This window comes from Phalacrocorax carbo, chromosome 1, assembly GCF_963921805.1.
Source record: "Phalacrocorax carbo chromosome 1, bPhaCar2.1, whole genome shotgun sequence".
Taxonomy (NCBI): domain Eukaryota; kingdom Metazoa; phylum Chordata; class Aves; order Suliformes; family Phalacrocoracidae; genus Phalacrocorax; species Phalacrocorax carbo.
In genome coordinates, this window is record NC_087513.1 from 69,034,688 (window position 1) to 69,052,125 (window position 17,438).

General features: G+C 42.9%; 1 protein-coding gene across 1 annotated transcript in view; it reads left to right on the forward strand.

Moving 5' to 3' along the window:
- The window catches only part of CACNA1C (calcium voltage-gated channel subunit alpha1 C), a 488,452-nt gene that overhangs the window by 421,628 nt on the left and 49,386 nt on the right, over window positions 1-17,438 (forward strand). The window contains exons 31-32 of the mRNA XM_064458535.1: window positions 13,066-13,149; window positions 13,779-13,862. Of these exons, the coding sequence (XP_064314605.1) occupies window positions 13,066-13,149; window positions 13,779-13,862 (168 nt within the window). The remainder of the gene's footprint in view (window positions 1-13,065; window positions 13,150-13,778; window positions 13,863-17,438) is intronic.

Below are 17,438 nucleotides of genomic sequence, written 5' to 3' on the forward strand. Positions count from 1 at the left end.
TGCTTTTGGTACTTCTTCATTCTAGTACCTTTAGAAATATCCCTCAAGCTTAGGATGCTGCCTGGCATTGTTCATCAGAGTGTTTTATTTCTCCAGCTTATACAGAGAAACTAAAGACATTCTGCACTGATACAAAAATGTCAAGAAAACTAGTTACAATTGAGTGGTCTTCTGTCCAGTGCTGAAAAATACACCAAGTCCATCCAAAAGATATAGGAATCATATTTAGTTAAAAATCACATGGTCTGGGATGAATTATGGTGGTATAAATTAGTAGTTTAGGTTGTGTAAATGTATACGTGAGCCCATGGTGCAGGCAGCTGCCTCCCTCTCATGTAGTTTGGCCACACAATTCTGGTTGTAAAATGGCTCTTACTTTACTGATGTTCTCTGCTGGTTTTGGCAAGTTCTTAACACAGGTAGTCATCTAATGGTTTCCTCTCCTCAGCGTCATTAATACATTTTCTGTTTTGGAGGGACAGCATCTAGACATGGAGCATTTGCTGACTGAGTCATCTACTCGGTGCACTAGGAAGGGCAGTTTCCAACCACCACCCTGCCTTTGGTTGGAACAACTGTTTTAAAAGGCAAAAGATGGGGTGAGAAAGCAAGTATGTTTCAGAATCTAAGGGTGGGGAAAAATATACTTCATTCAACAAAAAGGAAAAGTGAGCTCCGCTTGATGTTGAGTAAGAAATAGTGAGCATGGAGAGAACTAGGGGTAGTCAGGTAAGAGAGTGTGTGAACTGAAGAAAGCAAGAGAACTAAACAAACAAGAAGGACCATGTCTGGGGGTGAAAGAGAGAGAAACCAAGCCTGGAGGGGAGGAAAAGCCATACACAGATAATGGAGAGTGTGAACAGGCAGAATATCCTTAAAAGCAGAAAGAGAAAAAAATAAACCAAAGGCCCTAAAAGAGGAAAGTATTAATAAAATGGAGAAAGAAATTTTTAGGCAAAAATGGTGCAAGGAAAAGAAAACCGGAAACAGGGCTGAAAGGAAAAGTAAACCTGGAAAAGGATTTTTAGAAAATTGCCTGGGAAGATCATGGAACAGATCCTCCTAGAAGGTATGCTAAGGCACAAGGAGGACAGGGAGGTGATTCGAGGCAGCCAGCATGGTTTCACCAAGGGCAAGTCCTGCCTGACCAGCCTGGTGGCCTTCTATGATGGCGTGACTACATCAGTGGACAAGGGAAGACCTATGGATGTCACCTATCTGGACTTCTGCAGTGCATTTGACACGGTCCCCCACAGCATCCTTCTCTCTAAATTGGGGAGATGCGGATTTGATGGGTGGACTGTTCAGTAGATAAGGAACTGGCTGGATGGTTGCATCCAGAGGGTGGTGGTCAATGGCTCAATGTCCAGATGGAGACCGGTGATGAGTGGTGTCCCTCAAGGGTCCGTACTGGGACCAGTACTGTTTAATATCTTCATTAATGACATAGTGGGATCGAGTGCACCCTCAGCAAGTTTGCAGATGACACCAAGCTGAGTGGTGCAGTTGACACAACAGAAGGACGGGGTGTCATCCAAAGAGACCTGGACGAGCTGGAGAGGTGGGCCTGTGAGAACCTCATGAGGTTCAACAAGGCCAAGTGCAAGGTCCTGCACCTGGGCTGGGGCAAGCCCCAATATCAGTACAGGCAGGGAGATGAAGAGATGGAGAGCAGCCCTGCAGAGAAGGACTTGGGAGTACTGATGGATGAAAAGCTGGACATGAGCCAACCAGGTGCGCTCATAGCCCAGAAGACCAACCGTATCCAGGGCTGCATCAAAAGAAGCATGGCCGGCAGGTCGAGGGAGCTGATTCTGCTCCTCAACTCCACTCTGGTGAAACCCCTTCTGGAGTACTGCATCCAGGTCTGGAGCCCTCAACACAAGAAGGACATGGAACTGTTGGAGCGGGTCCAGAGGAGGGCCACAAAAATGATCCAAGGGCTGGAGCACTCTCGTACAAGGACAGGCTGAGCGAGCCGGGGTTGTTCAGCCTGGAGAAGAGAAGGCTGTGGGGAAACCTCATTGCAGCCTTCCAGTACTTAAAGGGGGACTGTAGGAAGGGTGGGAGCAACCTCTTTAGCAAGGCTCGTTGTGACAGGACAAGGGGTGATGGTTTTAAACTACAGGAAGGTAGATTTAGACTGGTGTCGTGGTTTAGCAAAGCAAAACAAGGAATATATTCACTCCTTCCCATGGGCAGGCAGGTATTCAGCCATCTCCAGGAAAGCAGGGCTCCATCAAGTGTAACGGTTACTTGGTAAGACAAACACCATCACTCCGAATGTTCCCCCCTTCCTCCTTCTTCCCCCCAGCTTTATATACTGAGCATGATGTCATACAGTGTGGAATATCCCTTTAGTCAATTTGGGTCAGCTGTCCCAGCTGTGTCCCCTCCCAGCTTCTTGTGCACCCGGCAGACCATGGGGAGCTGAAAAAGTCCTTGACTAGTGTGAGCACTGCTTAGCAACAACTAAAACATCTCCGCATTATCATCACTGTTTCCAGCACAAATCTAAAACATAGCCCCATACTAGCTACTACAAAGAAAATTAAATCTATCCCAGCTGAAACCAGGACAACTGGATATAAGGAAAAAATTCTTTACAATGCAGGTGGTGAAACACTGGAACAGGTTGCCCAGAGAGGTAGTGGAGGCCCCATCCCTAGAAACATTCAAGGTGAGGTTGGACGGGGCTCTGAGCCCCGTTGAAGATGTCCCTGCTCACTGCAGGGGGGTTGGACTAGGTGATCTCTAAAGGTCCCTTCCAACCCAAACCATTCTATGACTCTATGAAAATTAAAACCTGAATTAAAACCCATAGCTTTTAAGCTAATTAACATCTCTTTGTGCTTCTACATTTTATTGAAGTTCCCTGGCAGACATCCCAGGTCTCCATGTTCAAACACACTAGTATCTCAGCCACAGAGCCTCCCTGTGTACTGTCTCAGCAGAATAATCTGCAATAAAAGTTGGGTGCCATGTAGTTCCCTATTTCTGTGGATTAATCTGAGCTCTGTTGCAAAGTGCATCAGCATGTTACCCCAGAAATTATTTCCTTTTTCACCCCAGTGTTTCTTTTATGGGTGAAGTCTGGACATATTGTGTATTCCTCTGGATCTTCTGTACAGCCAGTAGCCCAGCTGGAATTTATCTCAGCTGGTTCAACAAGCCCAGCAGCCACACGACTAGAAATCCCTGACATCTCTGTAGTACATGACCAGACATTGCACTGTACATGTACAGTCAGTCTGAGGCTCTCAAGGAAGGCTCAAGTATTTTGGAAATACACTAGAAAAGTGAAAAAATCTTAACCCCTCATTAATCACTCTTCTGCTCTCTCTTTACTGTGATTACATGTCTGCCAGGAGTTCCATGCATTTTTCACAGCATACCTGTCATGTGAAGATTTGACCATGTTCACAGGTCTGGGAGGAAAAATGAGCCTCTTTTCTAAGATCTTCCTGCAAAAGTAAATACTAAAAGTACTCTATGTCAGAGCAGCATGTTTAGGTGACTTTGAAGTGAAGAAATACTTGGGGTAATTATCTGGGACATGGATGATCAGGTCACCCCAATCCTTTATACCTATCAGTGAGTTGGAAGACAGGGTCATCAGGTAGACTTGCTCCTGGATGCTGCTTGGTTGGCAGAGTTTCTATCTGCCCATATGTCCAGGAAAAGAAGATAAAAGAGAGGCTAAGAAGGTAACTGGGCCTCTTGCAGCACAGTCTGTGCCACAACACTCTCACAGCAGCTCAGTGTTGAGACTTTCTCACAGAATATGGAAGGGCATCCCACCAGCAAAGGGCCAAAGCAGCTGCTTTTGTTATTCCAGGCCTTAAAGCAAAACTACTTGGGAGCCTGTACTGCCAACATATTACAAGGAAGTGACACTGAAAGAAGGAACCACATTCTGGTGTTTTAGAGTGCTGGCCCATCTAGTTAAACAGTATACCTGATGTAACTATAGAGCCTCAAACAACAAATCCTCCAGTTAGTACAGAAAAACAAAATTCACAACTGAACATCCTAACGTTGATGAAGTTGATTTAGCAACAATTTCCACAAATTGTAATCAAGCAAATAACTGCCTTCTCTGGCATGTGAAAGTACAAGGAACCGTCTTTGATACTTCTAGATTTCACTGAGTTCCTCACCAGTTCCTGAGTGTGCGTGGGAGGGGAAGTCTGGCCATTCCCAACACTTTGAAGGAGAAGAAAATAGTGCCAGACTAAAGTTTTTCTATTGTGCATATGCTTATATTCTGAGATGGTATAGGCGTGACTCCACCTAAACAAGTCATGCAGTGTGAAAAACATTCGGTAGGTGAATGTAACAGAAGGAACTAGACGGATGATGAGAAATGGAATTTTGCAGTAAATCCTAGTTCATCCCTCTAGTGGAATCTGGGTCAGGAAGCTTCAAAGCCTTCCTTCTAAACACTGTTTGGCATGCTGTATGAAATATACTGATCTCTTTCTCATTTCCTCATGGAAAATGTATGTTGCAGAAGGGCATCAGCAGAGCCAATCCCAACTGGTTTCTTTGTTGGTGCCCGCAAAGAAAAGACCAAGAATGAAACAAGTATACAGAACAAACTTCTCTCTTTGTGCAAAAAATTTGTCCTTTCATGTTGTGGTGGAAGCAATTGGTGAGGGAAAAAAAGACTGTTTGATCTGCTGCTTCCCATCTTAACACTCATTGCTTAAATGCAGGATGTTCTCCTTCCTGGAGGATGAGGCCAGCGATTTTCCGCACACAAATAGATCCTCTAATTACTATACAGAATGTGTGAAATTTCTAACACTGGTCAGCCAGAGCTATGCAATCCTCCAGTTTTCTGAAGGATCAATGGAGAATTCAGTAGGCAGAAAAAAACTGTTAAGGGAGCTGTATAAGAGCTGCAATGAGAGAGGACCTTTTCCTTCACAGCAAACGTACCTAGAGAATTTGCATATTGCTGCAACATTGTGACAGATTTATTTCCAGTCTGGCACTTGGGGGTTTTAATGTCATTATAAATGATCAAAAATAACTATATGACTGCACAATGCAACAGTGTGGGAAGTACTGTATTAGCTATTACACTTAATTATTTAATATTGAAAATTATTCACACAGTGTTAAAAGCCCAGTGGGATGGTGAACTGGGGTCTCATTCACAACAGCATCGACAGCGTCAGCAGCAACATGTAAAGGGAACAGTTCCAGGGAAAAGTGACTTGCTCTCACTCTCAGAAGAAAAATCCCAACCTTCTATCGCTTCATGTGAGATTGTTTTAAAGGGTCTCACAGATGTGAATCTTCTCTTCACATAAGAATGATACCAGATAACAGACTGTGATACAGCCCCTGTTAAGAACTGTTCATCATGATAGGAAATGACATTTTCCACTGCCAGATGGTCACCTGGCTGAGGTCTAAGAGAGTTTATTTCTCTTCTCTATTATGCATCTGGCTTTTGAAGGACCTTGGAAACTTTAGTTTTCTACATTTCTGCTTCCCCAAGTGTAAAATGAGAGTAACCATCCTCTTTTGGGAAGTTATGGTTGATGGATTACATGAAAGTAAACATTATTTTATTAACTACTCTAATCCATATAAAATTAAGCCTTTTTTCTGGAAATGGAGATAACTTACAAAAGAAGAACCTATTCAAAAGCCTATTGCTTATACCTACTGGTCTGTTTCTAGAATATTGTGCCTCTGTTGCAGTGAGTATCCACTATCCACTCAGCAACCATGTCAGAGCAGTCCATAGCCTTTTCTCATGGTGCATACAGAGAGAGAGAAGCTATTCCATGTCTAGCCCCATATTCAGAATGATTCTTCACCCATTGCTTGCCACTGTCCTCTCCTCCCCCAACAGTAAGTGGCTCTTCACGCTGAAAGATGTGTCACTTCTGTTCTTACAGGTTGAGTTTGACTTCTTTTGAATCATTCTTCCCTGAGCTGGGATGTCAGTCCAACTTTAGAAAACAGACTATCTTAAACGGCAAAGCCTTTTGCTCTTTTCATAAGACTGTTTCATGTTGCTGGTTTGGTTTATTGCCTCCAAGAGTTATTTTTTGGCTCTCATCACGACCTGCTTTTTCTAGACCTTGCAAAGTCTTTAAGCATTTACAGCTTCTTCCTAATGGAATTTGACAGCAAATTCTCACGGAATGCATTTTGTGATAAATGATCTGTTCAGGCGTAGCAAGCCATCATATTCACTCTTCAGTCTTTCCGGTAAGACTGGTGTTGATTTTGTTTCTCCTTGCTCAGAACAAGTCTGGTTTCTAACTGCAGGGCAGTAATTGTTAAACGATGGCAATGTAATTAGTGTTCATGAGGAAAAGGGCCCAACTCCTCACAGCATATCACTGTGCCACAACATACCTGTAGAAAAGTCAAGAATGTTTATCTTCTTTTTCTAGGTGTACAGCAAAGTTTACGAGCGAGCTTTCTGTTGCTCTGCCTCCATTTTCATGCATTTATATCAAGGAGGCCTTAGGCATCACTATTCTGAGGCATTACTATTCTGAGGCATTACTCACCCTTCCTTCAAAGGCAGCTAAGAGCAATCCAGGCCAAAAATGACATGAGGTTCAACTAGTTGAATCATACAGTTTCAGCATGTTTTACTGTTCTCATTTCCTCAGGCCTTCCTAGCATGTTGCCTTGAAATAGAATCTTTGCCACCTCTAAGAGATGCTTCCATAATAAATGCTTCCATATTGCCTTTACCATGCTTCTTTCCCAGTCTTTGGAGGACCTGGGACCATAACATTGCAATTCAGGCCTTCCGTATGGCTGAGTGCTTGTGTACTCCTACCCACTTTACAGTAAATGAAATACAGAGAGATGTGAGATAACTATATTACCATGTAGGTGGGCATGGAGGGACTCGGGGGACCATCCAGAAAATACAGTTCTGGTGGAATGAACTGGTGCCACAATCCGGAAATGGGAATTCTCAGTTCACAGAACAGGTTTGATAAAGTCTTTCCTAGGCATGTCCCCCTGACATCGTCAATTATCAGTAGGTGTGGCGAGCATAAAAAAGGGTCTGTTGTGACACAACAGATTATATAGTTCCAGACTTTGAAAACATTTGTCAAATAGTGGCTTGGGAACCTTGGTTCAGGCAATGGGTTTTTTTCTTTTTTTCCTGTGATGGAGATTTTTGTGAAACACAAAAGCACAGAAGAAGTACAGGTGACACCCATAGTTTATTTAAGACCTACATGCTCTCAAACAACAAGCAGAAGGTGGCCACTTTTAAACAGTAACAAGCTATCCCAGTTTTATACCAGTGACCTAGAAATAAACATTTGGGGTCTTTTTCCAGACCACAGAGCCGTTCCATTCAAGTCCTCCAACTCCTTTGTTTCTGTCAAGCAGAGTGTCCAGTATGTCCAATCAGGCCCTCAGACCCCAAGGGACACCTGTCTGCTTTCACCCATGTACAGAGGATAAAGGAAAAAGTTATTGAATACCTATCTTGGTCTACAAGTTGGTTTTGTTTTTCTTATGGAATAAGCAGAGAGAGGCAGGAGACTTCTTTAGAACCAACCAGACCTTTGGGATAGTCTGGGGAGTTGAAAAGCTCCTCTTCTTACTCCCTGTCTATTGAAAGATTTGACAGAATACAGGGGGACCTTGTGCAATTCCCTGCAGCAGTGACTCACTACAGTGACTGGTAGGTGAACTGCAGGGAGTCTGTGTCTCAGAATTAATCCATCAATGGATGAGAGCTGATAGATAGTATGCAAATAAATGCTGTTTTCCTGCAGCCTGACAGGAGCTCCAAGCAGCTGCATCCTCCACTTTATTCCTTCTCTATTAGGTTCTGTTAATTTCCCTGATTGCTCTTATAGCTAAATTGTATCTTAGCATAACAGAATTTGCATCTGACACAAATCTCCCTTTGGTGTCAGGAGCTATTGTAGCTTTGTAAGATTGTTCAGGATACATGCAAATCACTCAAACCTTCTCTGAGAAGGTATGCCAAGAGTCACAGTCCTGTGTAAATGTCATTTGATTTGATACTGTTTTCCAGTGAAACTGTCCCTTTTGCAAAAATGCTTTCAGGGAAATCCTCTTTTAATGAAGTCTGAGAACTGACTTTCACAGCTCCAAATAGCCTGCAGCATTTTCAGAAGCAAGTTCACATACTAAGTGACCATCAACCAAACTAGCAGTTCATCTCATTTTGCAAATCCCCAGCAAAGTCTGTTTTGGTGTCCTTTACAATGAGCAGGAAATTTTTGCTAAGAAATCACACTGAATATCAGGATATCAGCCCCTTTTTCTCCTTTCTATATACTCTTTCCAGCTGATTAAGACTGATGCTTCTTTTTTGTTGGTTTAATATTGAGGTTTATTTCAGATAAGTGGTAGGAAGGTTCTCCTGTAGTTTGATTTCCTTTTAGGCTGTGTAGTTGTCTACATGTCTTCATTTCTCCTTGATGCTTCATTTCTGAATTGATACGTACATGCATGCATGCCTTCCCCTTTTTTCCTATGACATTGCAGCATCTTCTTCCACTGGGGACCATCTGACCTACATTCAGATCCCACCCAGTGAACAGCCTTGACCCTTGCTGTGCTCTTCATCTTTAGAGGCTTTTCTCTCAGAAGGGTTTTTTAATTTTTGCCAGCCACCTCATCAGAGATGGAAATGAAAACCTGGGACTAAGCAGATAAATAATAACCGCACATCAATTAACACACAAGTGACCCTGCAGCTCCCACAGGGCTGGATGCTCAAAAACCAGCTGGTACCATGACTCAACAGCACCCTTCCCCTGAGGATTTCTGTGCTTCAGTGTAGGTGCATAGCTCTCTGGCCGCTACACATTCTTATTATGAGCCCCCGGTGACTTTGAGCTCAGACCTTCAGAGGGCGATTTTCCCTGCTGTTAATAAGGTGTCTTAGATACTGCATTTAGGATCTCATATTCACAAAAAGTAAAAGAAATGGTCTCCAGAGATTTTAATGGCTCCGTGAGTACCAAAACAAACCCCAGCTTCTTTGATAGCTAATCTCAGCAACTAGGAAACCTAAAAATGATTGGCATACTCATTCTGAAATGCCACAATGTCTGCTCCCCTTGCACAAATGAGATTCCATTCCAGTCAGCTACTGCATATTTATGCTCAGCTTTTCATTTACTTATTGACCATGTGATGATACACTATCCTTTGCTACCTTCTGGGGAAATAAAAAAATGGGGGAAAAAATGTGCTCTGATGGTGGGGCTATTTCATGCTTCCTGAATATTCAGTCCAATCCTCCTGGTCTCTTTCTGTCCTCCTTTCTCCCCAAAAGCTTCATGGATCTCCAAAGACATCCCACAAGAGAGGGTGACTACCATTCCCCAGTAAGCCCCTGAGGTTGCCATTATGTGACATGTAATTATACAGCTAAATCAGGGTCAAGCGTCTCCCTTTAAGGGTAAAATATGGTATTACACTCTAAATTCCTGTACTGCAAAAACAAACAGTGCCATCAATTCATTTCCAGTCAGACCTCTACCCCCTTGGGAAAAGTATACATAACTTTCTGGTGGGAAAAATAGTTTGGAAATACAACCTCTTTATTAGAGGCTCTTCCTTCATTCAGCTTGTCTTTCATTAGCGACCCTGGTACACTCCAGTGAGGAATGTGGCTTGAAGAGGTACTTTGAGGTCACAACACACAATTCCCCAAGGGGTGTATTTCACTCTCGATATGTACTCATAACTCCTGATAAGATTATGAGGTCTGATGCAAAGCTAAGTAACCACATGGCTGTTTGTAGGTAAATGTCTCTAAAAGGGTGGCTTTTTAAGGAAGGATTCCATTACCTTGCACACAAATGAAGCGTCTATGTTCTCTGTTTTCCTTGAGCTCTCTTACTGTGAATAATATCTTCCTATTTTTCACACTTCTGTTTGAAACACAGAGGGAGCAGGTGAGGAGGAAAGGAAGGTTTTTAAATTCATATGTTTCCTTAATTCAACACTGGTATATTGGATGTAGGGTTGAGTAAAACCGCATTCATATCCATGGTTCCTCTCTATCATTCATCTAAGAGGTACAGGAAGAAGAGAAGAGCTCTCTGAGTCCACCTGACAGGCACAAAATAACATACCATGGTAATGCTCTTTCTGTGATCCCAGAGCAGACCAGCCCATGACTTCTGAGGAAGGAACTGGCTGATGAGACTCAGAGGAGCATTCCAGGAGAAAGAGCTCACATCGTAAATCTGGGGCAACTCCACAGAAGTTAGCAGAGTGACTCCAGATACGCTGTGGTGTCACAAAGGTCCAAAGCAGCTATTTATGATAGCAATGAAAAAGGGACCTTTTCTTTCCAGGCCTAAGCCTCTCCTGACATGTGCCAACTGTGTCAGTGCAGTGTCATTGCTTCCAGTGAGGTTACATTACTACAATTGGGAGCAAAATTTAATTCACTGGCTTCAGTGGTCATCTAAGGGCAGGATTTGATGCTCTTTGTCACCTGGGTTTTGTACCAACAGCAAATGCTCTTATATCAGCAGCAATGGCTATTGGGCTTTATGTCTGGAGCTGCTCAGTAGAAAGAAATTGTGAAATCGTGAATTTGGTTACACCAAAAACATTCTTGCAATAATATGCTAGTCATAGTAAACATAACCACCTATCCATCACCACAGATTTAAAAATAGATAGTCATCATTTTCATATGCAAAACCTGAACAACATATTTTAGATCCTCACCCCTGCAGGAGCCCAAAAGCAAACTCTGACTTTTTGGAGTTGTTTGGGTTCCTCCTGAAATCCTTAATAGTCCCTAAACTATGCAATTTGAGAAGGAAATGGAAGATAGCCATTGAATGCATGTATTCATTTGGCATGTGAGCAGTGCCATTGCCTTCAGCAGGACCGTGCACATGAACAGGGGCAGGAGGATTGGGTCTGTTGTCTTCTACTCTGTTCTCTTTGATCCTGCAAGTGTACTCTCTGCCCAGGCCACATCAGGCTGCAAAGGCACTTTTTGCAACTCTGTTTGATCTGTGTCTGCCCTTTATTCAAAATGCATTTGCCTTTACAATTTAATCTGCTGTTCTCTCCTTCCCCTTTCTCTTGGTGAAGTCTAATTACAGTTTTATTCCAGGTCCATCTGGTTGCTAACGATGCTGGACATCACTGCTGAAATCATTCTAATATTTGTTGTGTATTTTCTAGGCTGGACGCTGAATAATAATATTCTCTGAATTTGCTTTTGCTCCTGTTTCCTTCCTCCCTGTTATAGCTAATTGAATAGCAATGTGTACCCACGGCGTGATTACTCCTCCCAGTGTAGGTCTGCTAAGACTTGCCTATTTCAGGCTGTAAAGGGGTATTTTTCTGGTTTTGAGGAGAAGATTTCCAAGTTCACCCTACGCACTCCCTTCACTGGTGTGGAACCTGTTGGGCAGTGGCTTTCTCTGCTTCTTTTTTTTTTTTTTCCTGCCCCAAACATAATGCAGTTTATAACTGAGTCTCAAAGTGCCCTGGATGCAGTGTTTCAGCATTTAGAAAGACACTCTTTGCCAGTGCCTGCTCCATGTGCTGGTTCAATCCACAGTAATTTCAAGTTCCCAAGCCTGGCTTGTGCAGTGCCAGTGCTAAGATTTTTACTTTTTTTTTTTTCTTTTCTCCTTTTTGCTCTCTGCAATGCTGCCTGGGAACACAGACTCACACTTTACCCATGACCTGACTCTCTGGCTAAGAATAGCGGTCGCAGTGCAACTTGGGTTCAGTCTCACTGGAGACAGGCTGCAGCTGGGAAATAGGGAGGTCAGATTAGCCCATGCTCACAAAACCAAACGTTTAAAAGGAATATGGAGCAGTTTTTATGTTTGCCTCCTTTTAGGCATGCAGAACAAGTGGAAGAGGTTGGCACAGGTGTTCAGTGAGCCAAGATAAGTTTTCTTTGCTCGTGACATTGGCTCAGGGAGGAAGTTTACATACAGAAGCTCACCTGGGCTGAACAGGACCTTTTCCAAAAGGGTCCTGTATCCTTATGGCCCATCCAGCCGACAATCATGCAGGATGAGGGTGGCAAGCAGGGTCGATTAGCATCTCCTAAGCCCTGCTTATGACAATGAGATGTTTGAGATAGCCCCCAAAGTAATTCTGCCCAGCAAAGTGAAGGTATGAGTTTAGCACATGCTAGCGGATGTACCATAGCTTGTCCTAGACAGCTGATGTTGCAGTGATGCTGTGGCACTATCTTTTAGCATGAGTGAACAACAGGTCTCACTCTGAGCACATGCTAAAGCTGACTTTGCTCTCTTTCTTACCCCTTCCTGGTGGGATGCACCAGCACAGGCTACTTTCACACCTTCGTTTTGTGATGCAGATGTGCTTTCAGAGTACCAAAAACACTAGTCCTGTTCTGTAGTTTTAAGACAGGAGCTAAAACATTAGTAATGGAAACTGTTAGGCTAATCACTGTTGTAATACTCACTGTGGCTGGGTAAAGATAAAGGAAACAACCAGAGAGGTTTAAATAGCACATGCCCAGCTTGACTATGCCCTCTGCTCCATCGTGATGTGGCAACCGGCCATTCTCAGTGCCAGCACAGAGCGTTACATCTGGAACATGGACTGGTGGATCGATATTCATGCTGGCAGAAGGGGAGCTTCTTGTTTTTTAAGAGAACCATATGATACCATTCCTATACTCTTCCCCCAGCCAAATCTAAGCTAAACGGGGAAGGGCACTGTGTTGCTTGGAATTAGAGATGTCTGAAGGAGCTGGTCCTGCAAGCCCTACTCCTGCGAGCAGCCATGCTCAAAGCGCTCTATGTGGCTTCCCTTTGCCCCAACCCCACCCCACAGTCAGAGAGGAGGGGTGGCTGCTCTGGGGTCGCATAGGCTGGACAGGAGCTGCTTACGTAAATCAGGGATCCCAGGACTGGGCTACAGCTTGAGACACAACAAGTAGACTTAAGAGGAAAACCCCTTGAGGTATCAGGGCAGTAATTCTGATGGTAATGTTGAACTGTTCTTGTCTGTCTAACATTCCTTTTTAATCCCCATCCTGCCTGCCCCTTCCTTATGTAGGGTTACTTTAGTGATCCTTGGAATGTTTTTGACTTCCTCATCGTAATTGGCAGCATTATAGACGTCATTCTCAGTGAAACTAATGTGAGTATTACTCTACCCTCCCCAGGATACCACCACCACCTCCTCCTCCTCTGCTGTTCCTTCTCTCTCTCTCTTTCTTTCTCTCTCTTTGTTTTTTTTTTTTCTGGTTTTCTTCCCTCTAGTCATGCTTTTCTTGAACTTGCCGTCGTCCTTCTCCTTCTCCCAGGGAAAAAAAAAGGAGGGGGGGAAATGCCTCCTTCTTTTTCACTTGTCATAGCTCGCCCCAAGGCTGTGACTGGTGAAAGCGCACAGAGTCTGGGGTGTGTGTGCTTTTTTTCCCTCCAAAAGGTAGACATGCTTGAGTGTAACTTTCTGACTAACCAGGCTTTTGTTGATACCCTCCATCATGTGAAACGTTACAGAGGTTTGAGCAACCAATACTGTAGAGTGGTAAGAGACTATTTAATATGCCCACGTAACCTCTTTCTTTTCTTATTTTTTCCTCTTCTCTCCCTCTTTCATGCCTTTTTTTGTTTTGGTTTGGTTTTTTGTTTTATTTTATTTTACTTTTTACTTTTTTTCCCTCTTTTCTCCCTTTCCCCCTCTCTCTCCCCCTCCTCTCTCTCTCATTCTTTCTTTCTCTTCCTTTCTCTCTCTCTCTCTTTTCTTGGCTTCCCTGCCACATGCAGCACTATTTCTGTGATGCATGGAATACATTTGACGCCTTGATTGTTGTGGGTAGCATTGTTGATATAGCAATCACCGAGGTGAACGTAAGTAGCTGGCGTCTGTCCATGATCGTGCCTGCTCTAACATTCATTCGTCTTTCCCGGGTTCCTTTTTTTTTTTCCTCCCCCTTCTTTCTTTTGAGTTTGTTTTCAGAGTTTTTTTGTTTAGTTTGAAGCTCTCTTTCTTGTTTTGTTTTGGTTTTATTTTGTTTTAATTTTTGGAACGACTTAAAGGACTTTTTGATTGTTGCATCATTTTCTTCCCTTCATAATCCGCCTGGCATGAATTAAACTGTATAGCAGGAAAAGTGATGGAAAATGTGGAGTGTAAGTGAAAAAGCTATTTGTGCCATGGGAAGATGCTAGAGTAGTCCCAGGCCAGCACTTTGGTCTACCCACTGTTATGCTTTGCTTCCCATGGCAGTTCAATTCTCTCCACCCCACAGAGATCTAAAGGTCAGTTCTTTCGAGGTGGAACTGTGGGAACCAAACCAGGAATCCTCCCTGTGCCTCCTCACCCAGGCTTCCTCCAAAAGAAATAAAGACCAAATCATCTCTGTTTAGAGGAACCTGCTCCTAATATTCACTTTCTAATTTGAAAAAAGGTAGATAAAATAAAAACAAAACAGAAAGCCCAAAGAAAAGCGAAGTACGAGGGGTTCAGTACAGTTTTTTGGGTCTGCAGCCCCATTTGCTCCATCTCACAAATTATACCAGCACAATGGACACTGATTGCCCCACTGGTGCCCGTCTCAGCAGACAGGTGAAGGACTGAATGAGCCATGGAGACTGAAATGAGCAGCTGGCGTTCAAGGAATAAATTGCATCAGGCAAACTTTTTCCTCTCTTTTTTTGGAGGTGGACAGATATAGAATTACAGGATAAATAGACAAAGGACAGGCAGGAAGCACACACATTCCCAAAAGAAAGACTACAAAGGACCCACTGGGTTTATGAGCATGGACAAAAAATGGCACTGCAAATCCAGCTTAGCAAGGCCAGGGAAATAGAAAGATTGAAAGGAAACTGCAATAAATATGTTAATGAAAAGCAAATCAATCATGAATTTGCAAAACGATGTGGCTGTTGAATAAACATTCCAGCTTGGAATTGTTGTGTACTGTAGAGGCAATGCATCGCAAGCAGAAAAGCACAGTTTTCACTTAGTGCTGTGTTTAGGGAAAAATGTAGGCAACATTTTGAAAAAATCAAAATGCCTTACTTTGAATTTCCCAAACAAAATGTTTTTATATCTTGGTTCTAGTTTAATTTCTGTTCAACTTCATTTTTCAAAATTCTGAAACAGGGACATTTATCGAAGTTGCAATATTTTGATTTAAAATACATGAAGCATTTCATTTTACACTAGTCTCTCTGTCTTTTGAGAGAATGGAAAACAGTTGCTAACTGAAAATGAACTTTTATTTTATATCTCTTAAAATGTCCTACTTTCTGGACACAAAAAATAGTTTGCAACATTTCCCCCAGAATGTTGTAAACAATTTTGGCTACCCTTTTGCTACAGAGATATTAGGGTTGGGCTGATTTTGTAGACGGAAGTTACAATGATCAGCAGGCTGAAGTTGTTAATTTTAAAAAATGGAATGAAAGCCTTTTCTATGCCACACTTGTCACAAGAAAACTAAATGGGGAATTATCTGGCAATAGCCTTCAGATTGTGGAAAAGGTCAGTTCTCATCCATAGAAGCAGAACTGTACATGCTAATTGAGGAAATTAGTACAGTTAACTGGGGACGTATTACGGTAAACATCAACAAGACTTTTCTGACTGATGTACTTGAATCCATAGAAAAGCCTCCAAGCAGAAAGGAGGGAAATCCTTGTGTTTTGATAAATAAATGGAGATCTATCATAGTCAGAAACCCTAAACTGGAGGGAAAATCCAATGGCTCCTTTTGAAGAAATTCACAGTAATTTCCTATAAATTAAAGAACTTTTTATGTCATAGTTTAAGACACTTTGATATACATTTCATTAAACTTTAGTCATCTGAGAGGAAGACAGGTAGTCACCCAGGCTTCCTCTTAGAGATAGTGGAGAGAAATGCACACTTCCCCAGGCCAGCTGGTGTCCCCCCATTCATGTCTATGACAGGGGAAATGAATTGCTCTTTGGAGGTGCCCATCCAGTGACTGGAGAGTGTCTAGGTTTGTTTGGTTTGCCTAGACACCCCGCTGTCAGACACTGAATTTAAGCAGGATAAATCGTGTTCATTCTCAGCACGTTGTCGAGAAGGTCACGAAGCTGCTAACTGTGCTGGGTTCAAATCTTCAGTCTCCAGGGCTATCCATACCAGTGTGTTTAATTACCACTGACAAAGGTCCCTCTCTTTTCCACTCCCTATCTAAATTCAAGCTCACGTCAGCTAAGACCCAGGATCCAGTTTTCGGCTGCAGGAGTCTATGAAAAATGAGGGTGTGCCTCTGTCCAAACAGCCATCACCTGTCTTAGTTGAGGAGGCAGCAGGAGTGGCCCTGACTCTTAGTTAGGGTTATGAACAGCATTTCATGATGGTCCCTCTGTTTCCTCTAAAGAATCCTTTCCTTCTATACAGTTTTTACAGATTTTTGCACACGTATTTTTGTTACCTGGCATGTTTAAATCTTCTCTTTTTATCTAGGCAAGTCCTTTGCTACTGGTTTCTAATGTTTGTTACTAAAAACTTGCACAATCTTTTGATGCACTGATAAATGAGCAGCAGCTATGGATGGAGTTTGTTCTGAAATGTTCTGAAATCCCTTTGCACTTATAACCCTTATTGAATAAGAGAATGTTTTGTATGTCGGTTTGTCCTGTCGGATTCCCTTCCTGCTAGCAGCACTTGATACATTACGTCTGTAGCAGATGGGCTTTGGAAGTAGCAGCCTGTCTTGGATGGACAGTTGTCACCTTCCCAAGCAGTGTGAGGCAGTTTATCAGATACAATTCTCCCCTTCTTCTCAGAAGCTTGTTGCTTTCTTGCTGTTTGTGGGTTTAAGCAAACCCTGCCTTGTGTTTCTGTACGCTGTCTTGTCTTGTTCCAAGAGACCTGGAGTCTGAAAAAGAAAGAAAAAATAAACCCTAAAATGCCAATAAACACCACTAATTGGAGATGTTTAGCCTGGTCAGGTGCAGGTAAGATGTTTCTGCCCAACTCCTTAGAAGCTGAAGTGGTATGGTCTTGGAAAGTGCTGCTTTTGGAGCCAAGGGACAGTTTTCATTGTGGTCAGTTAGAGAAGATGGAGAAGCCTGGAACAGGTCAGTTTGATGTGTGGCCATAGATGTGTAAGCCTGAAATCTCTGTGAGGCTCACCAGACGTTTGCACTCAGGGGAAGCATACCCAGCAGGTGCTGAGCTGCAATAGCTGTAGCTGTGGTGGGAACCCTGACTGACAAGCTCCACCATTGGCGTGTAGGTATGCACTTGCATCTATTTGTGTGGTTCCCCATGCTCTGTTTTTTCCTTTTGACAATTATTTTTGTTTCTTGAAAAGGAATTTCCCAGACCAAAACCTTCGTTAAGATATATGTGAGTGTGCATGGGTGGGTCTTTGTGCGTGCATTCCAGTGGTTGTAGTATATGTTCCTGAATGTGTTTGGATGCCTGAGTATGGGCTACAG